Raw genomic sequence first — 22,790 nt, forward strand, 5'->3', positions numbered from 1 at the left:
TCATAAATATAAGATTCCAAACAATGTTCTAAAAGTATAATAATTTTAGTTTTTTAAAATTTATATTTCACTAAAATAGTTAGTAAAATTATATGGCTTGGCTTTATTTACTTTCAGCTGGTTTATAAAATGATGATGCACTACTATTAACTCAGTGTTAATGGCTTTTTAATTAATGCGTCCATGTTTCCATTTATCGTGTAAAATATTTCCAAGTGTCGTGTGTTTTAAGACTTTTCTTTAAATTATTCTTTAGAATATGATAACAGTTTTAGTTTCTAACCATGTTATTAAACATAAACTATCCAATATGAAATACTTTTATTAAATGTACATTCAAGAAAAAAACGATTTTAATAAAATAAAAATTCATATTTATTTTATACTAAATTAAAATGCAGGCAATATTATAAATGTATACGTTTTTTCATTATATATAATAAATACATAATATTGAAATACTGGTTTTTGTTAAATCAACTGCTCAATTTTATAACCGAGTAATGCAATAGAAATGAAACTTATGTGAAACCAATCTTTAACTTAGATAATAAGGTATACCTTGATATTTATATTTAACACATATTTTTTTTTTAAGTCAAATACTTCGTATTATTCTATATTGGGAAAGTTAACTATGTGTTAAATATTTCATTGAGTCACTCACTCCTTTCCAAAGACATCACGTTAATTATGCAATTTACATACATGTCCTGTTATAAGTTTCATTAATTGAAGGGTTTCAATTAGTCATAATAGATAAACTCATATAAGTCATACACAAGTCTCGCCAAATAATACATTTAAAATATTTAATAACTGTGTGAATATTGAGGTTCTTAAAATATTTAGTTAATAATATTAACAAATAAACAATCTATGAATAAAAAACAAATTTAAAATAATTTTGAAATATTATCATAAAGTGTATAATATTCATATTATTGAACTATTGAAGTATTAAGTCAAATAAAGGCTTTGTGATCTAATACGACGCATGTTGTAATTATTTTAATATAACAGATCCGGTATAAAAGTGGTCACAATACCTACCTACATAATAATATGATGCAGGTGTTCAGTGCCTAAACCCGCTCCAAAACCTTAACATTATTATCTTTGTTCTTTAAGAGGACGCTTCTCGACCGTATTTGTTATCTTTGTCTTACTCGCCCGCAAACGTATAAAACATACATAGGTACCACGTTATATCTACAATAGGTAAATTTTGGTTACAGGTTGTAATTAAGTACCTATATTTACGTGTTATCTAACAAATAGACGAAATCGTTAACTGTGACTCGTGGAACTGTTAGTTTAAAATTCATTTAAAGTATAAACATATATTTTTAATGAATTATTTAAAATGATGATTATGAAAAATGCGGAAGAAGGCGACGATTGAGTATACTGTCTTTTATAACGTCTATAACTAGCTAATTGAACTATTGTAACATAGATACGCGTCACTTGATTAATATTAAAAAGACCCGAGTAGCCCATTATTACTACACATATATTACAATAATAGCTAGATTCATCGGTTCAAGTTTCGGCTGTTTTGCTATGCAAATAAAGTGAGGTACCGGCGGAGCAATCGACAGAATAATAAAATAAAATTTATAAAAAAATCGTCGTCTTACCTTGGCGTGGAATGTAATACCGTGCTCGAACGCCTCTTCCGGATGCATAGGTATTCTAGTGTCGTAATCATCGTTGGGCACGAGGTTGTACTGCTTTTTGGACGGCATGTTTCTGGTCAACGTATCCATGCATCAGATTCGCTGAATTTCGGTTCGAATGACGACTATTATAAGCAGTTGTAGTAGTAGTAGTAATTGCGCTCGCGTTACAACGTAAATACAGCTCCAATAACCAACCACACGATTTCGTTTTTAATATTTTAATATTAAATTTTTATCAAAGAAGAAAACAATATTCAACGTCCGAGTGACTTGTCGGTGATTCGGATGTATATATTATAATATTACGGATATATGCGAATATACTGTATTATATTATATATATATACCATAGGTGTAGGTGTATCGGGTATAATATACTGCAGTCTACGTATACATACGTAATTCGTATATTTTATTTTTATTTATTTATTTTAAACGAAAATCTAGATATTGTGTTATGATAAATACGAAAACAACGGTGGCGGCTTCACGTTGGAGCTGTGCCCAAGGGACATTCTCGGCCTATTATTAATACGAAACACTGGGACCAGACGACCATGTCGTTTAACCGTATTTTCTTCAATTTTTTTTTTTGTCTTATTATTATTTTCTTTTTTCTTTTGTTTTTGATCTAGAACACGGAACACGAAAACAAAACGTGAAAAAAATTATATATACCTTTATGATAAACAATTTCGATTTGAAAATATTAATGCGACGGCGGGTAACGTGTTTGAGTGGATGGTAAACGGAACGGTAGGGAACCAGCGAAACGATTCGAGCGCTGGTCTGCACTGACTGACGGTTTCTCGTCGCCCATGGACTAACCACATGACTAATGCACTGCAATCGCCATCTGTACGACGAGACGCGTATTTTACTCGTTCGATTGTCTCGTATAATATTATTATTATTATTGTTTTATTTTTTCCCACCGGTATTTCACGTATGTAAACTGTAAACAATAATTGTATACATTAAACCTTGACGACTAACGATGAAACCTTTCAGCTTAGCTTACTGACATTAATTTTATTTTATTATTTATAAAATTATTCAGCTTATTAAAAAATAATAAATATCCCTAGATGGCTAAAACCAATTGACTATTCATAATATTATAATTATTATTATTATAATATTGGTGAATATACGTTATACGAAATAATTAACAGAATATCATATATTATTTTTATTTTTAGTTAATCATAGTCTATATTCTAAAATAATAACCGTCTATCGAAGTTTTCATACCTCAAGTTTAATAAACGATAGTGTTTCTATTTATTAGAATAGTTTGTGCCAAAGTATATCTAGCGTTTATCTAGCGAAAATGTACCCTAGCCCTAGGTAAATATACTAAACACTTATTATAATAATTAAATATTAATTAGAAAAAATCACAAATTTTTATTTTTTAATCATTATTTTCTAAAGATATTGAGTTCAAGCAACTAATATTTAATGTACTAAAATGAGCTTATATATTAATTCTAAGATGTTAGAAATAACTATAAATTAGTAAATAAATTGAAATTTTACAAAAAATAAACTATACTTCAGTTAATTAATTATAAGTAATTACTGAAAAATAAAAATACTATATTATCAATATTTTTAAATAAATGTAATTGCTTTGTTATAACTTCAACAATAATTCATTCATTAAACATAATTATTACAAATACATTTAATAAAAGAAGAAGAATTTATAAAAATATCAACAAAAACCGAATAAACATAGGTATTCAATTTATTGGAGAAAAATATTTTTTTGTTTAGATTCACTTACATAATAATATCTATTCTGCTATTCGTTTGAAAATGATTCAAATGAATAATATAAACGACAAAACCCAGAACTGACTAAGATCATTTTATTTCAAAGGATATGCCCCAAATTATGCTGCTAAAAATTCAACAAGTGGGAAACAAGTTACATTCGATAAAACAGTAAACTGTAAAGGAATATAATATCCTCACTAGATCTAGAAAGGATATTTCCCTCATTATATTATTAATTAATATTATATACTTATACATTTATATTAAATGCATTTACGTATATGTATAAAAAGTGTATATACAAATATAATAAAATACATTTTTTTTTATTATTTATTTTATTATATAAGAATCAAAAAACGCCGAATAATCCAATTATATAATTTCTACTCAACCTTTATTTTTTTTTAATAAAAAGTAATCATAATTTGTACAATTTACACACAATTATTTAATTTTTTATCAATGTCACATTTTACTTTAGAATTGTAGATGAAAGATCAATAATATTTATTTTGTACAGCAGCTATTAAACGTATCATTGAGAGTATCATTAAAACGTTTACATTTAATTTACCATGACGTTGTTGAATTTAAAACGAGATTAATGCACATCTATGACTTTAGAAACGAACCCAAAATGTCATAGGTACCACTTTTAATTTGCCTTAATTTAAATAGCATTAATAAATACATTTTTAAACAGTTGTATTTTTATACACTTTCTGCATTTATCTAATCTAACTATTTTTATATATTTTGTTTACACCCATACTTCACACAAAATGTTTGTGTAATGGTTTATCAGAAACTTCAATGATTATACAGTAAACATTAACGCATATGGTCTATCAACAACTTCCAGAAGTTTTAAAATCTGAATGGTGGTTTCTTTTCATAGTTAGTTTTCTTTGGATATAGTTCATCATTGATCGCTAATTGTATGATAGATGAAACGTTTTGTAAATTATTTTGGCCTTGATGTAGCTAACGCTAATTATAATCCTAAATAACTAATAATATTAATCTTTTATATTTTGCGGTTTTTTTAATTTTTCAAGTTTTTTGTTGATATAATTAGAAATATCTAAAAAAACATACATATATAATATAAAAAAAATCTATATACTAAAATTATTATTAAAAACAGCATACAATATACAAATTAACAATTATAAATTTATAAGTTTAAATAACATATTTTTTGATTGTATTCATATTTCATAAGATGCTTATGATAAATTGATAAGCACATTTAAGATCCATTCATTGGATGAGATCTATCATTTAAAATAAATCGTAATAGATATATTATGTACTTTAAGTATGACATTAAAATAAAAATATCTAGTATGATATTAATCAATAACTAATTCAATACATTTATTTATACAAATCACTATTTTAAATATTAAAACATTTATTTAAATTAAATTTCTAATATGCTGTTTGGTAAATACAAAATTGATATTAAACGTTGTTAAAATAATGAACTTTTGTTTTCTAATATACACCTAAGTAATAAACATCATAACTTCAAAAGAACGAAATAATATCTAAGCTTAATATGTTTTTCTTCGTGGGAATACCTTGGGAAGTAGGAACACCTGGTTGCGTTTGTAAAGAATATTGGGATAATGGGATCAGAGTAAACTCTCTATATATAGTTTTCACAGAAACCTATGTATGTGTATAAGTGTGTTTATCAAATAGTAGTGTTTGTCTCTGTCTCTGTCACAAGAGTTCCAACTGTTCCAAGTAATAATGTACAAATACCGAACTGCTGCGAAAATTCGGAGAATTTGATTAATTGTGAAACATATTTAAAAAAAACTCAAAACATAGACTACATTGTTAATAAAATAATGTTAACAAATGTCTGAGTATAACAATCATTATAAAAACATACAGTACCACATTTTGTTGATTTACGAGTATAAAAATCTATTTCTGAATGAAGTTATAAATCTATAAGATCGTTTCCAATCACTGTACATTGTATGTCCAGTCAACGTTAAGTTTGACTAAGAATGTAATTTAGTATTTTTATTGTTTTTTTTTTCAAAAGTGCACTTAAATTATTATTTTAATATGGAGATGCTCAAATTCAAGAAGTTCTATTGCGTTCCAAATATAAATAGGTATGTCGTTTGCGTCCTAATACTTAATGGTCTTAATGATTCACAAAATAATGTTAATAATTTTAATAAAAATAATAATAAATAAATAATAATTAACTCAATCGACGAGTATCATTAGTGGATGACTGCTCATATCAAGTTTTTCACTTGTAAATAATACTACTCTAACCACATACGCTTATTGTGCCTTAGGTATCTATTGTCTCAAATAAAGGAAAAAAAATAATTTTAATCATTTACATTTCATTACTCAAAAAATCAACTTTTAAATATTAATAAGTCTTAAAAAATATACAAATAAATTTAATAATACCAAATATTAATATTCATTATAGTATTGATTATAGAACAGTCTATACTAGAATTTCAATGATTTTTTTAACAGCTATTTATTTTTTGTACTTACAGTACAACCGCGTCCTATTAACTGTAATCTACATATGCGTAAATAAGGGGATTTGGGTGGGCTTCAGCCCCCCCCCCAGAATTTTTAGGTAAAAGTATGTGCTTATAAACATATTATCTAGTATTAACTTTATTTTTGCCTAAACAATATAAAAAATATAATGTTTCATATAAACAAATAATCATTCAAATTAGTTGTAAACACCAATAGAAACAATAAATAATAATCTAATTAAAAACAATTTGCTAAAAGACATTTTTAGGAATCTAGCCCTCCCTAACTTAAAAAACTAGTTACGCCTGTGATAATCTAACATTTCATCTGTTTTCTTAAGTTTTATTGGAATAAAAAGCTTTATTTTTGCCAAGTACTTTCTGCTCTTCTAAATGTAATGTATTAAATTTATATGTAAGAATATGCGAAACTAAATAATTGGGATATTTATATACTCGTAGTTTTAATAACCACTAAAAACAGTATTTCCTACTTAATTTGTACAGGCCACAATTGGGATTTGAAAAATGAGAAAAGGTCTCTTTGGCCACAATCGAGTGATCCCCGGATAAAATAACAAACACCATCGCATTAAAAGCATATTATTCGATGTAACTTGTATCGATTATAATATTATACAAATAAAATATATGCATATAATAATATATTGAACTCGATTTTGTTTTCCTAAATTAAACCTATAATTTGAATATTCCACTCTAACTACAAATTGAGTAAATTAAAATAAATCGTTGTAAATTCATATTAAACTATTCAAAAATATTCCATCGTAACAAATTATACACATACACAGTGTAGAACGGTGGTCAATCTTTTTCCCAATAGTAAGGGCCGTAGAATGCCCATTATAATAGTTATATTCTAGTAACAATTTTTGATTTTTATTTGATAAAATTTGAATATTTTTTTTTAAAAAACTATAGATTGAATATATTAAAATAAATTAGTAAAATCATATTATAATATTATACATGTACTGTATGGTTAACCATAATTTTGTATTAACAGATCAATGACACTGTGTGATAGTAAGCACCTCGTAGAAGGTGTGTAATTGTAAATTGTAATATTGTATTATGTAAATGATACAAGGAACAGAACTTTATTTCAGTATATCCACCCCACATCACAATTATCTAATACTTTCGAACAAAATTTAACAGTGTTGAATTAATGAACTAATATCTACAAGAACTGCATAATTTATAAATTAATTATTTGTCCAAGCACTAAAACATATTTTGAAACGCTCAATCATTTTGAATTATTTTTATAAATGCATATCTAAGGGTTATTATTTTAAATTTATTACAACTGGTATAGTGTTATAATATAAATTATAGGATATAAAATTACTTGATTACAGAGCGTTATTTCACGGTATTAGATGTATTTATATTATAAATTATAATGATTTCGGTTAAGATTGAATAATGTATATTGGTTTTAAAACCAAGAAATTGTTATTGAAAGAAGTTTAAAAATTGAAACTCAGTTTGTTGATTGGAAATTAAATGCTTGAATAACGGCTATTCTAAACAACAAGTAATATGTAATACTATAATATCTTCTACCTGATATACAAATCATCACTTTAAGAAATCTCGTATTAGTGACACGTTATTATAAATATTACACCTTTCGCTCTTTAGTATCTTCAACATTCTTTTCATTTGTTATCAAAGACACCTAACATGGTTTTAGATAAAAAAAAAAATAACAATTACAAATCTATGTTTAAATAAATACTTTATTTTGAAATCTTTTTTTAGTCAATCTCAAATTAAATTACTGGTATTATATTATATACATCTGTAGATCAAACACTTTTATAGGATTAACCAAATACTAATAATTAATAATCTTGAAACTTATCATTATAGGTTCGCTTAACCACTTATTTCATGATTCCATCTTATTCATGTATCAGGTCATACAAAGTACACAAATAGTAAAGTAGGTATTTTTTTAATCACATATACGTGTTCAGGTTATTCTTTCAGTGTCTACAAGGATATCATTTATCTCCTTCATTGTTTCGTCTTTTTACTAACAAAATTCCAAAATTATTTCACGCTTAAGTATTTTATTATTAGCCGATAATGCAATAAAATTACAACTTTATTTAAATTATATTACAAATGATATGTAAGACAATGATGTAAATGTATATTTATTTAAATACATTTCTTTTAAAATAAAATTACCTAGTAAATGTAATAATTTATTAGGTAATATTAATTTATTAAGAGTAACAAGAGTAAATGCTATTAGATTTTAAATTTGATAACAAACTTTCTTTTGATTTTCTAAAAAATCGGCATAAGTAATTGTGTATAACTCATTAGTCCAATCTAATTTTTATTGTGCATTTCTTACTTGCCATCCATATACTAATACAAACGCAAAGTCTAAACAAAATTCAAAATAGTTGTTTTCGTTTTTATTTTTTTAATATTATGTTTAAACTTTAAACTTTAAAGCTCCATTCTGCTTATAACGTTACAAACAGATTTTTTTAATATGCAAACAATAATTCAGCATTTAATGCAATTTTTATTTTTATTTTTATTTAAAATATTAAATTATAAGGTTGATTGTTCAGAAATTCTTCATAATATAAGTTTTAAAATTAATTTAACAAACCGTCACGAAAAAAAAGTGAAATCTAAATATACTACCACGTGTATACTAAACTCGTTATCTAGTATATTGATAACTGATGAAAATATTGATCATAATAATAATTTATAATTTTTTATGATTTTTGTATTAAAACATATATAGTACATAAAAAAAATTGTTATTTGATCATTTGTATTCGTGTATGTTGTCTTTTTTCTTTCCTTACATATTATAATAAACCATTAATTTGTTAGATAATATATATCTTTTATTATTATACATATATTTATTATTTTCCCTAATACTTATATATAATTTTTTTTCAGTTCATATATATATTATATTTTATAGGTATATATAAATAACAATACATTATAATATTATACCTAATTTAATAATGTTATGCTATATTATGTGTATACAAAAAATAAATGTGTAATTGAAATATTTTTTTCCAAGAATTTATTATTTTGTAATTTAAAATATTCGACTTATATGTATATCAATAATACAATTTTTGTTTATTATTAAAAAAAAACAATTTTAAATAACATAAAATTTCTCATATTTTTTACACAGAAATTAAAAAAAAATATTTAACTTATAGACCCACAAGACTTTTGTATGAGTCAGTAATTCAAACTGTACTATTTCTTGTCTCAATTAGTGGAAAATGGAAAGAAAAAGGTATAAAAAACAAGTTTAGCATCGGACAACAAATTTTCGTAAATTAACTGGTCTGGTTGACTTTCAGGATATGATGTATTTAATGATACTCCGATGAAGTTAATAAAACAAATAGGCACCCAAAGAGTTATAGGTACTGTTATATCTATACGTCCCATCTAGTACTATTACAGATTGCACATATTTTTAGTGACTTTCTCATACATTTTTTAACGAACTATAAAAAAAATATAAACTTAGGATTTTCGCATCTAAACATAAAGCTTTCAGAAAATCTATCATAATATTAAAATATTTATGCCCACTCACAATTTAAATAATATTGATTCGAATAATCTGCTTTAGTCAAAGGACCTATCAAGGTTTTTTTCTGAATGTATCTGAAGTAAGTAGAGCAATTTCTTTTTACACTTTTGAAAATTCCATTCTAATTATTTTAAAATTTAAGGTTAACTATATTTTTGTTTAGGTTTTATCATATGTTTTTAATTTTCTGCTGCCTATTTCTTTTTTAATGATACATACTTTTATTATTTATTTTAGCTTCAACTTTAGTGATTGAATTAGCTATAATTACTATTTACATTTTTGGGTATTTTTTTTTATTGATTTCTTTTATATAATAACTACTATATATTACTATATATATAACCTTTATATAGCAACCCACTTCTTGTTAAATAAAATTTTTAAAAAAACCCAAACCTCCCAGTATACGAGGACATTTACCAACACCCAGTAAAAAGACTTAAGTCTAGAAACCCAGTGTGGATCGATCTTGAAACAGAAGTGAACACAGAGAACCAATGGAAAAGCCGCTGGAAGGATGCTGGAGTAAAAAACGCTGAGTTGGTAGTAGATCCTATCCAGAAACTCCCAGGATTTGACTTTCCATGATCATTATGGACTACGATAAATAGAATAAGAACTGCTAATGGTAGATGATGCAATCATTTACTCCATAAATGGGACATGAGTGAGTCACCTCTTTGTAGCTGTGGAGATATCCAAACAACGAAGCATATAGTCGAGACATGTCCCTTAACTAAATACGATGGGGGATTGAGAGGTATACATGAAGGCAGAGCAAACGCGATTAAATGGCTGGAAAATCTGAATATTCGCCTATGAGACAACTTAACTCAATAGTTACCAAATTCTTAGTTTTTAGTTTCTAGTCACCGTTTTTGTTTATTTACCTATTTATTTATTATTTATTTATTATTGCTATTATTATTTATCTATTTATTTATCCTGTTTTGTTTATTTATTTATTTACTTATGTCGAAGCCATATGCTTATATATATAATAACTAATAAGTATAGATACATTAATTTGTATAAATTAGAAGTATTTTTAAATAATTACATTAATACATAATTTTATGTATTTTATTTTTATACTAATATTTTAGAAAAATATATTTTGTGACCAAATAAAAACATTAAAATTATAATTTGTCCTTATATATCTTCTAGATACCCTTTTTATAAATTAAAATTAAGCATGTGTATTAAACATCGATTTCCTTTTTTCGAATATCATTGAAATTTTTAGACAATTGAACAAATATTATAACAAAATACAAACAAATAATAAGCATACATTTTATACAATATCTTGTCCGTTTTTGAATACACCAACTCAGAATCATATTTTGTATGACTTATCTGCAACCATTATAAAAATTAAAAATCACTCACTCTATTAATTCATCCCCCGATTCGCACTAATTTTACATTTTTATCTGTGCAGCTATTTTCTTTAGAAATCTTTTTTAAACTCAATATATATTTGTAAATATTACACTAAATTAAACAAAATTAAATATTATACTGCCATAAAACGTTATAGTACATTATTAAGAATTATAAAAAAAAATTGAATTTAATAAAATAGGTTCTCAGTACCTACTAGTTTAATATTATCGTATTAAATAAAAACCTTTGTAAAACATTGTACAAATATAACTATTTGATTTTAAAGTCACATCAATTTAAAAACTCTATAAAGAGATTAATAAAAATAATAATTTATTTTTTACGAAACGGCCCTTAATATTACCGTTATTTTAGTATATAATTTTCTAGTGGGTACTCATAACAAGCCCTGATGCATTGTCGTTAAAACATTTCCGTTAACGGGCTTAATATATAAATATATTTTTTTAATTATGTTAATATTTGTATAATCCTTTTATTTATCAGTAAGTTTCCATCTATTTTCAAGTGTACACAATTCCATAATTTCACGATATACATACAGTGCATAACATTTTATATAATAATGTAAGATAATATAATACAATGTAATAATTTATATATATAATATATTATAAATTATAATGGATTTCAATATTAGTTTGCAAAAATAAACTAAAGAAAGTTTATTATTTTACACGAAATTCATTAAGTGGATAATAATTTTCAGTATTTAACTTACAGACACACAATGGATGACCCAAAAAAATGTCGAAATTCCAAATGAAAATATATATTTTAGGAATAAAGTTAAAAAATCGAATCATTAATATTATACTGCCGATTGAAATTCCAAAGTACAAACAAAGTGGATCGATCAAAGTGGTTTCTACAAAAAAGTGTCATCATAACGAAAAAAGTGATAGTCTGTTTCAAGCACCTAACTAAAAAATATTAACGTATAAAATTTTCCACTACATACACTAATAATATGTATTTAACCGTTTAGTACATTTAACAGTATTTACCATTTTATGGTTTTGAACGAAGTAAAATATTTAATTACTAAAAAACAATTTAATTAATTTTTAAGTAATGCTATTCAGAATATTTAAATTTTTTATTTCATAATATTTATGAATATCAAATGCACACAATCGTTAAAAAAATTGTACGTTAATAATTGAATAAATTTTTTTATATACAAATAGAAATGAATTCCTGTTATACAAATTTTTAAAACTTAATGGTATTAACATAGCATATAGCAATACACATTTTTTTATGGTACCATAAACAAAAAAATTGAATTAATTTTTAAACATTGTAATACACTAATACATTTAGGTACTAGTTATGTATAAGTACCTACTTGTAACACAGCATTTACTAGACGATGACCTAAAAATAATAAATAAGCATAATACAAATTATTAGGTAAACAAATATAGTATAATTTATATTTTATATTTAATTAAATTCATTTTAAGTAAAATAACAAAATAAATAATTGCTTATTTATTTAAATGAACCAATAATTTCAACTTTCTAATATGGTTATACTATAATTTACTGAGTAGGAAATAAGTAGGTACATTAATTATTATCAATTTTATTTTGAATAGTTTGAATTATCATAATTCATAACATATTGTATTTACAATTTTTTTCTAGTTCAACATAGTATGGCCTGAATAGTATCTTATATTATTGAGGTTCTAATTGCAGTACTTATACGTAAGTATCGCCAGAAAAATCAAAAATCAAGGATAAATACCTATAACTATTCTACTTATATTGTTTGAAGTTTTAATAATTTAAGTAAGTACTTTTGGAAAAGTTTTTAAAGTTTTAATTACAATTATTCAGATTTCTTTAGATTTTAAGAAATGTTGAACTAGGTATTATTGATTTAGTAAGTTAGGTGAATTTAAGTGATTAATCTATATTCACGTAACAATACTATTTTAATTATAAAAAAAAAATAATAAATACAACACGAAAGCCCTGTTGACTAATAATTAATTGATAACTTCTCATTAATTTTATCATATACAATGATAAAAAAACATAGTTCATAATAAGACTTTGCTCCTCAACTAATTTATACAACTGTTAAAATTATATAGATATCTATAATTTTTATTTAATGTTATTGTGTTTTTGCGTTATGTTTTTATCAATTATCTAATCCTTCATTTGTAGGAAAATATTATCAGAAAATAATAACAACCATTTTTTAATTATAATTTGATAATGATGCAATTATAAAGAACATAATAATATTTTACACTAAAGCAAATACGAGCATCGTAGTGTTGTGTAAATGTGAATACCTACATAATATTTATTTATTTTTATATTTTATTAAATCATGTTACGAAGTTTTAAGTATTATAGTGGTTTTACCCTAGCCCGAAAAAAACATGTAAGAAATAATATCATCTTATTGAATATAACATATTAAAATATTATGTGCGTTTAATGTTTTTTCTAAAACAGTTTGTTTAAAACGGTTTACAGACCGGGAAAGTAATAGCCATAAGAAGAGAAGATCAATCAGTATGGGAAAGAAGAGCCCCATTCGCACCAGCCAACGTGGCCGAATTAACCAGGAACGGCGTCAAAGTAATCGTCCAACCGGCAAATAGAAGAGCTTATCCCGTTCAAGTATAAATATATATATATATATATAATGTTTTAATATAAAATATAAATGAAACGGAAAATGTGCTATTTCACGACGCGTGTTATTTATAAATAATATATTTTTATTTTATGATATATATATTATGTTATGAATGTTTAATGATGCGAATGATCCATGATATTGTAAATTTAACTGTCCGCGAGAAAAAAAACCTTTATAGCTTTAATATGTTAATGAAATGTAAGAAAACACATAATATTCGATGTTTGGATTACTTAAATTCATTATCAATTGTTAAAATGCATGGTTTAATTCTTCGTTAACCCTATAATATAATACCTTTTCATATAATTATTATGTAGCTACCCAAATAACGTGACTATAATTTCACATTAAATATTATTAATATAATGTATATTGTACAGCCATAATATAAGTACGATTTGTTAGTTTTTCATTTTCATTTTTAAGGTACAAACATACAATCTTCATACACGTTAAATGCGATGGCTGGCCTTGACCTCAATATTATTAAACTAATAATTTTTGCACACAGTAACCTGCACCAGGTTATTTTAACCAATAATCGAATATTCCATAATTTACAAACAGGCATATGTAAACGCCGGAGCAGTGATCCAAGAAGACATATCTGAGGCGTCGGTGGTGTTCGGTGTAAAACAAGTCCCTGTCGATTTGTTGCTGCCGAACAAAACGTATTGCATGTTCTCGCACACAATCAAAGCACAAGAAGCTAACATGCCTCTGCTGGACGCCATTTTAGAAAAAGTACGTTCTTAATAATTTAAAATTCGAAAACCTCTACACTATTTTAACGTTTATTAAAAACGTTGTATAACGACACACGTGTATTTTGTGTTTGTACGCTTTGAAGAACATACGACTAATAGATTACGAAAAACTGATGGATTCTTCCGGGAGCAGAGTAGTGGCCTTTGGGAAATATGCCGGGATTGCTGGTATCATAAATATTTTACACGGTTTGGGATTGCGATTGCTGGCTCTTGGACACCATACACCACTAATGGTAAGTCGATAAATCCCGCGATGGCCGTTCGAAAAGCATTTATGGATCGCGTAAATCGTTATTATGTTCACAGCATATTGGGCCCGCCCACAATTACCGGAATTCGATGATGGCCAGACAAGCGCTAAGAGATGCCGGATACGAGATTGCGTTGGGAATGATGCCTAAATCCATAGGCCCGGTTACATTTGTCTTTACTGGGTACTCTGAGATTTTATCACTTCAAAAAAATTATTTTTAACACGACCAACTTTGTAGGTCGGGAAACGTGTCGCAAGGGGCACAAGAAATATTCCAAGAGCTACCACACGAATACGTGCCACCATCTATGCTTCAAAAAGTTGCGGAACATGGAGGTAGTGTAGTTGTTATGTAGTATTTATTTATTATGGTACACTATTAAAAAACTTTACATAGTATCATCCAATTCAAATTACGTGCAAATTATTATTGTTGTTAATATTTTAGGCAGCACAAAGTTTTACGCGTGTGTAGTCACGCGTAAAGATTATTTGGAAAGAATTAATGGCGGAGGATACGACCAAGAAGAATATGAACAATATCCATCCAAGTATAGATCAACGTTCAACAAAAAGGTTTGATTTTTCTTGATGCTCATCTAGTCTAAATACATATTATTGTATATAATATATTTTACATAATGTAGGTATGCAAACACTCACTGTTTTTTTCAGTTCATACCTATTAATAATAACAATTCTAATAATAATAATAATACGTAATAATAAAATATTACATATTATACACGTATATTATCATATATATATATATATACTACCCGTTCAACGCAGATCGCTCCATATGCTTCGGTCATCATCAACGGCATATACTGGGCGCCGGATTGTTCCAAACTGTTGACGGTGCCAGATGCAAAATCGCTGCTCACTCCTTCTCAACTTCCGTGGATACCAATATCCGAAGGCGCACCGGGACTTCCACACAGGTTACTTGGCATCTGTGATATATCTGCAGACCCGGGTGGTTCTATAGAGTTCATGAACGAGTGCACGACCATTGACAATCCGTTTTGCCTGTACGATGCACATTTACACAAAGACACTAAAAGGTATGTGGGCGTGTATGTATGAAATGCAAAAACCGACAAGTTACGAAGACGATACTAATTATTAATTGTACGCGCGCGTATACGGTATATTTAACAGTTTTAGAGGATCTGGAGTGTTGGTGTGCTCGATAGATAATATGCCGACGCAGCTGCCAATGGAATCCACAGACTTATTTGGAAATCTAGTACTTCCGTACGCCATGAATATACTTCAATCGGATGCCACTAAACCACTGGAAGAAGAAACTTTTTCACCAGCGGTTCTAGGAGTGAGTCCGTCATACTCTCTACGGTATATCGTATATTATTTGTTATATTGCTAAACGTTGTCGTCATCGTCTGTATAGGCTATCATCGCTAGCAATGGATCGCTGACCGAACGGTTTGAATACATCAAAGACTTGCGGCTAGCCAATAAATTCGCTTCCTCTAAGTCCTCCAACGTTGATCACACTGGCAAAAGAGTATTGGTACTCGGTTCAGGTCACGTGTGTGGACCGTTAATCGAATATCTTTTAAAAGACGAATCGTTAATAATCACACTCGGTAATATTATAATAATAATCGTTATTACTCATCACTATATGAAGCCAGTCTAATACTACTAGTATTAATGTGTATACTTGATATATATATAGGTTCTGTGGATATGGGTGGCGCTAATAGCTTGGCAAATAAATTTAATAGAGTACAGCCCACTCAAATAAATATTTTGGAGGACTTGAGTTACTTGAAAGAACTTGTTGAACAGTCGGATTTGGTTGTGTCGCTTCTCCCTAGTCAATTCCATCACTTGGTAGCGGAACAGTGTATAGAATTGAAAAAGAACATGGTGACGGCTTCATACTGTTCAGATCAAATGACACAGCTACACGACAGGTACATACCAACAAATAACGTGAGGCCGAATAAATTCAATTTAAAATTTCCATTTACGTATTATAGAGCTGTCGAGGCCGGCATAACCGTTGTTAACGAAGTTGGATTGGACCCGGGTATCGACCATCTGTTGGCCATGGAATGCATCGATCAGATACATGAAGAGGGTGGTAAAATCGACTCATTCGTATCGTATTGTGGGGGTTTGCCGGCTCCTGAATATTCCAACAATCCACTAAGATACAAGTTCTCGTGGTTTCCTCGCGGAGCGCTTGTGAATACCGTAGCTGAAGCCAAATACCTACAAAATCACGAAGCAAGTACACAGAATAATGGAATTTAGCGCATCGCTTATCGTTTATTTTACATATATTTTCCATAATCTAACCGAATGTTTTAGATAATCGATATCCCTGCCGGTGGCGCTCTAATGAACAGCACAATGGAATTAGATTTCTTACCTGGATTTTCGTTTGAAGGCTTCCCAAATCGGGACAGCACCCGATACGCCAAACTCTACGGCATAGCAGCGGAAGTACAGACCATGTTAAGGGGTACAATACGGTATAAAGGTATAACCATCAATATTCTGAAATGCACAATATATATACCTATATATTTATATTATTCAATTATTGTGTATGACCAATATTTTCTGATGTGAATTTTATACATATCACGAATTTAGGTTTTTCTGATATGATGAAAATATTGCAAAAATTGCGCCTTATCGATTCTAAGGACCACGCTGTCCTCCACCCAAACGGGCCTGACATTACGTGGGTAAGCGTCTACTTTTTTTTTTTTTTTATTTAAAATTTTTCTTTTTATAAATTATAAAGAAATATATCTACTCCTTTAAGCCAAGGCTATAGTTAATAATAATAATATTATTATGATAGTGTGGTTGTAAACTTGTAACTTATAATTACAATTTTACTAAAATTAATAACCAATATTATAGTATCGATATAGAGACATATATTGGTACTATAAGTTTTTCGGATACCTACCAGAACATTTTAAAAACTTATATAAAAGCCAAAACATAAAAACAATGCCGTACATAAATTTAATTAATTTGTGTTTAACTATTTTTTATGAACAAATAACAATATACTCTTCTTATATTGTTTCTACTTAATAATAAATATAGTCTACATAATTTGATCAATTTTATATCGGCTAAATATCAACTTATCGAATATCGAAAAAAAATTGTGCCAGCCCAGCTCTAGTTATATTATACTATGATTATTGACTAAACGTTTCGATTATCGGCTGACTATATTATAAACAGTAGGTACCTATGTATCTTATTAAATATTATAAATACGTCCGTTTTGTTTCAGTGTCAGTTGATTTGTACACTATTGGAGATCAATGACATCGACATGTTCTACGAAAATTTGTTGTCAAAAGTAGCCGATAAAATCGGACCGTCAGTCTTAGACAAAGTCATGGATCTAGGGCTATTAACAGAGGAACCAGTCTTAAAACTCGGCTCACCATTGGACACGTTTTCACAATTTATCGCTTCAAAATTGTCTTTAAGTACGTATATATTAATATTATTATAACCATCATATAATGTAGTATTAATGTATATTATATTTATATATTACATATACCTGTATGAATTATTAGTATAAAATACGGTCAATTCGTAAATTGCTTATAAACTAAATTTTAAAAAGTGTAATAGATAATATCGAATTAACGAAGACTCTTAACACACTTTTGCGTTCCTTCGCTACATTTTTCTAACTTAAGCACTATTAGTTTAAATGGTGGACATATATCGTTATTGTAATATTTTATATCGCATCTGAAACGTGCAATCGTTTTTGTTTACGCAGATAAAGACGAAAGGGACCTGGTGGTATTATACCACGACATCGGAGTTTTGTGGCCCGGCAATCGGTACGAAAAGAAACTAGTAACGCTTGTGTCTTACGGCGAAACTAACGGATACACAGCAATGGCAAAAACAGTTGGGATACCGACGGCAATAGCAGCTACTATGGTCCTCCAAGGTAAATAATAATCAAAATTATCAGCGTGGTTTCTGCTCGTAAAGTGACGCTGATCTTAATAAAATGATAAAATGTCACATTTTTTACAAACAACAGTAATCTTAATGCTTAAACGAGACAAGAACAGTATCTTAGCCGAGTTTGTTCTCGTCATACATCAATAACTTTTTTTATACATAATATTTGCAAATAATTACTTGATATCAAGAAAAAATTGTATTATTATTCATTTCTGTTTTATGGAAACTATTATTTGAAACATCAAATCTGTTTTCTAGGTTTCTTTAAACGATTTTAAAGTTAAGTTGTTAATGTTTGTTTGTGTTTAGAATTCAATTTTAGTTATGTTATAAAAACTAATAAGCTATAGTAAACTTCTTTGTTCGGTAGCTGCTATCAAAAATCATTAATTTATTTTTATTATACTATACGTCTATACATGAATATATAGATAAATAATAAAAATTAAAAATATGAAACATATATCAGACGAGATAATGTTTATTTGTCACCACAAAAAAAAAATGTGGCCATCCAAAATAATAGCTAATAGATCATACATAATTTAAAAAATATTGGACATTGTATAAAATATAAATAAAGTCATTGGAAACCTATTTATATATTATATATTAATTATATATATATATGTAATATGTAGTAATTTATTCCACTAAGAACGATTTACATATTAAACCTCCCACAGCCCGCAGTCCACAACAATAATTATTTAGATGTCCGAAATTGTAAATGCACTACCTCGGATATTCGCGGGACACTGATAATATATTATTTTTTTATTTTGCCTCAATTGCTAAGATTATTGACATTTTGATTATAAATGTTTAAGGTGATATAAGGTAATGATATAAGCTAATCTTTAAAAAATTGTATTTCAGGAGAAATACAAGCCAAGGGCATGGTGTTACCGTTCACCCCAGATATTTACAGGCCCATGTTGACGAGATTAAGGCTCGAGGGGATATCTGCGCAAACCACAAATGTTCGGTCATGATTTTATTACATTTTTTGTCTTAAATAAAATGTTTTATTGTTTTTTTTTTTCAATAACGTTATTATGATATAATATTTGTCGTGTTAATTCGTAATACATAGTTATTTTTATACGTAAAATAATTTATAATCATTATACCTAATCAATATTTATTATAATATTATGATCATCAATCGACCATATTAATACCGTTAACAGGTATAACTGGTATTAGTCATTATAACTTATATCATATATATATCATATCTAACAATGATGGGTTTTTTGAGGATGCAAAGAAGATGAAGCACCTCCGCATTATTTTAATTTTAAAATTTGTATTTTATAGTTATACCTTAAAATTAAAAAATTATCCAGTCCTCTACTAGATTTTGAAAAAAAACATAGTTTGTAAACAAAATGAAAGATTGAAGGAGTATTTGGGCCTAACTTGTATGAAGGTCTCGCGCCTATATCTAAATAGCCGATGACAGATTTTCAGTAATTGCCTCTTTCAAAATTGAATACTAATAAAATTATAAAACCATAAATGATATTATGTGACAATTTATCAACGATTGAATAAGTTTGATATTAAATTATTTTAAAGGCACATATATTATAATAAAGATTATAATATTTTAATATTTTATAATATACTTATACGTTATACATAAAATTATATAATATATTTACGATTTACCTAATATTTATACTAACTTCATAATAATGAATAAATTATTTAAGACCAATAAAAGTCGTTATTGTGAAACAAATTTTATTTAATTTAACGTTATTATCGAAAAAAAACGTAGTTATGTGACAAAATTATTTGAACATCAAAACAATTCACTTAAGTATAATAATAGTTAATCAGTTCTACCGTCTCTGGTCTATCGACCATCTTATATGCCTGTCCAATACTATCGTACAATACAATTACTCAAATTTATTATACGTCTATAATTTGTTTTTTGAAAGCCGTTTCGCGTGGGAAAGAACCACCCACTTGGGCTAAAAAAACAATATTGCACAGACAATTCCACTTCTTTTTGTAATAAAAAATTAGTTTCTTAGTTATAGCTTTCTAGGTTCTTTCATGTAAAAAATGTTTTTATAATATTATATTGTAATTACGTACAAATTGACAATGGTTTACTGATATAAAGACACGGAGCCACTAATTATAAACTGCTTTGAATTAATATTTAAGATTTTAAATTAAAATTTTTCTCAATTGTTATTTAAATTGTCTATATTAAACCCCTTAAAAACGAATGAGTGGTTTCTGCGCTGGTTAAGACCCTACAATATATAATTTCAAATATTTATAATAGTATTTGCTGCCGACCACAAAAAATAAAACTGGGTAGTTACTACTGCACCAAAAGTATTTATTATATTATTTTTCTAGTATGTAACAATAATAAGAAGTTTATTGTATAGGGACTATAGGGTAATATAAATTTAAAAACTATACACATTACACGATTAGTTCTATTAAACCAACGCCTCCACAAAATAGAGTCTTAATAATTTAATACAAAAATGAACATTATAAATGTATAATAATATGATTGAACACGTCTATGTGTACTTATATACATTACACTTTTTTACTGAGTGAATTTAATTTATATAAAACAAATTATTGTACTTTTTGCTGTTAAAACTTTTATACAATCATTTTTACGTCATTATATATTTATATTAAAAAAATAAAAATAAATAATTTTATTTAAAATGTATACAACGTTGTATATAAGTATTATTACGTCAGCATTGTAATTTATCAATGTCGCACGGTACCTTTTTTTACCCGTCATATAAAAAAAAACAAACACTTTTTTCATCGCCGTACAAAGGATTAAAAAAGTATTGATCTAAAATGCATTCATTGCTGAGATTCGTATTTAGCGATAATGAACACACTACACGTGCAATTTAATGAGAAAATTTTAAACGTATTTTGATACCTTGCTATCAAATGGGTTTTCTATCATGAAAAAATAAACGTATACAACTAATGTGCTACCACTTATAGGAACTAGTACCTACCTATCTATAATACATAGAATATAATATGTATTATATTATAATATAATATATAGATATGATAATAACTGTGGTTATAGTTGATACAGTGTATATATTCTTAGACCTTACCTTCCATTATTGCCTAAATTCTATCAAATAATTTGATGTTATTTTTAAACCTGGTAATTATAATAATTGTATACTTCTCTCAGTTTTACTAAAAGAAGTTAGAATATCTTCAACGTCAACAACAATATCTTTTTCTATATTAAGTATACCCAAATTACTAAATCGGTTTTGAGCCATAGTAGATCTTTTCATATTAAAAATTGAGTACACTTTTAAATCATCCATTGTATATTATCAACAGACAACAATTACGTAATGTGGTCAATGTGGAGAATGTACAATGAATTTATTATAAAAATCGATCACAGAAAATAACGAACTTTATAATTAAACAAAATAATATTTAAACACGGACACACGGTTTAGATTATATTTAATATTATATAATTATATTATATAAATCAAATCGTTCATTGAAATTTGAAACTGACTCAGCATAAAAATATATTCTCCAGAGTTGGAATGAACGCCAAAGCCCAAAATGCATGGAAGAATATTGTACGAACTACGAGTCATAAATAGTATTATGTGACATTCTGACGCCGGTTGGACGTGTGATCTATTCCAAGATTTCTACCGAAATTTACCAATCAATTGTCGTCAGTACTGCAAATTTCCCACTAAGTAGTTAGCTTGATTACGTGGTTATCGACGCACTAATCGAATCATTCGTGTTCAATTGCACGAAAAGTGATTATTCTCTCAAATGTATTATGTAGTTAAATCATAAGATTTTTTTTAGGGGGGGGGGGCTATAGCAATACCCCCTCTATTTGTGCCTATGATCAAATTATTATATTATTCACTCTATTATAGGTATATCTATAACAAAAATAAAAATTATTTTTGGTTATGAGGTAATTTTAATTTTATGATTTTCAATTT

At 27.1% G+C, this 22,790-nt stretch overlaps 2 protein-coding genes across 2 annotated transcripts in view; one reads left to right on the forward strand and one right to left on the reverse strand.

Annotated features, from left to right (window-relative positions):
• The window catches only part of LOC132928490 (carboxyl-terminal PDZ ligand of neuronal nitric oxide synthase protein), a 57,752-nt gene extending 55,259 nt beyond the window's left edge, over positions 1 to 2,493 (reverse strand). Inside the window, exon 1 of the mRNA XM_060993190.1 lies at positions 1,644 to 2,493. Within this exon, the coding sequence (XP_060849173.1) occupies positions 1,644 to 1,772 (129 nt within the window). The 5' untranslated portion in view covers positions 1,773 to 2,493. The remainder of the gene's footprint in view (positions 1 to 1,643) is intronic.
• Positions 2,494 to 13,312: 10,819 nt separating this feature from the next.
• LOC132928457 (alpha-aminoadipic semialdehyde synthase, mitochondrial) lies at positions 13,313 to 19,882 on the forward strand. Its single transcript, XM_060993135.1, has 17 exons — positions 13,313 to 13,473; positions 13,569 to 13,715; positions 14,308 to 14,484; positions 14,591 to 14,743; positions 14,817 to 14,944; positions 15,002 to 15,099; positions 15,212 to 15,339; positions 15,556 to 15,830; positions 15,928 to 16,099; positions 16,178 to 16,376; positions 16,469 to 16,709; positions 16,776 to 17,025; positions 17,110 to 17,281; positions 17,398 to 17,492; positions 18,062 to 18,263; positions 18,569 to 18,745; positions 19,645 to 19,882. Exons 1-17 carry the CDS (start codon positions 13,420 to 13,422, stop codon positions 19,758 to 19,760), a joined length of 2,784 nt encoding a protein of 927 aa, XP_060849118.1. The 5' UTR covers positions 13,313 to 13,419; the 3' UTR covers positions 19,761 to 19,882.
• The last annotated feature ends 2,908 nt before the right edge of the window (positions 19,883 to 22,790 follow it).

Source organism: Rhopalosiphum padi, chromosome 4 (assembly GCF_020882245.1).
Source record: "Rhopalosiphum padi isolate XX-2018 chromosome 4, ASM2088224v1, whole genome shotgun sequence".
Taxonomy (NCBI): domain Eukaryota; kingdom Metazoa; phylum Arthropoda; class Insecta; order Hemiptera; family Aphididae; genus Rhopalosiphum; species Rhopalosiphum padi.

Bases quoted from the DNA above. Each gene is read 5' to 3' on its own strand.
- LOC132928457 (XM_060993135.1), top strand. From the start codon at position 13,420: ATGTTACGAAGTTTTAAGTATTATAGTGGTTTTACCCTAGCCCGAAAA. The intron at 14,485-14,590 runs GTACGTTCTTAA...TACGCTTTGAAG, and splicing joins TGGACGCCATTTTAGAAAAA to AACATACGACTAATAGATTA. The intron at 18,264-18,568 runs GTACGTATATAT...TTGTTTACGCAG, and splicing joins CGCTTCAAAATTGTCTTTAA to ATAAAGACGAAAGGGACCTG.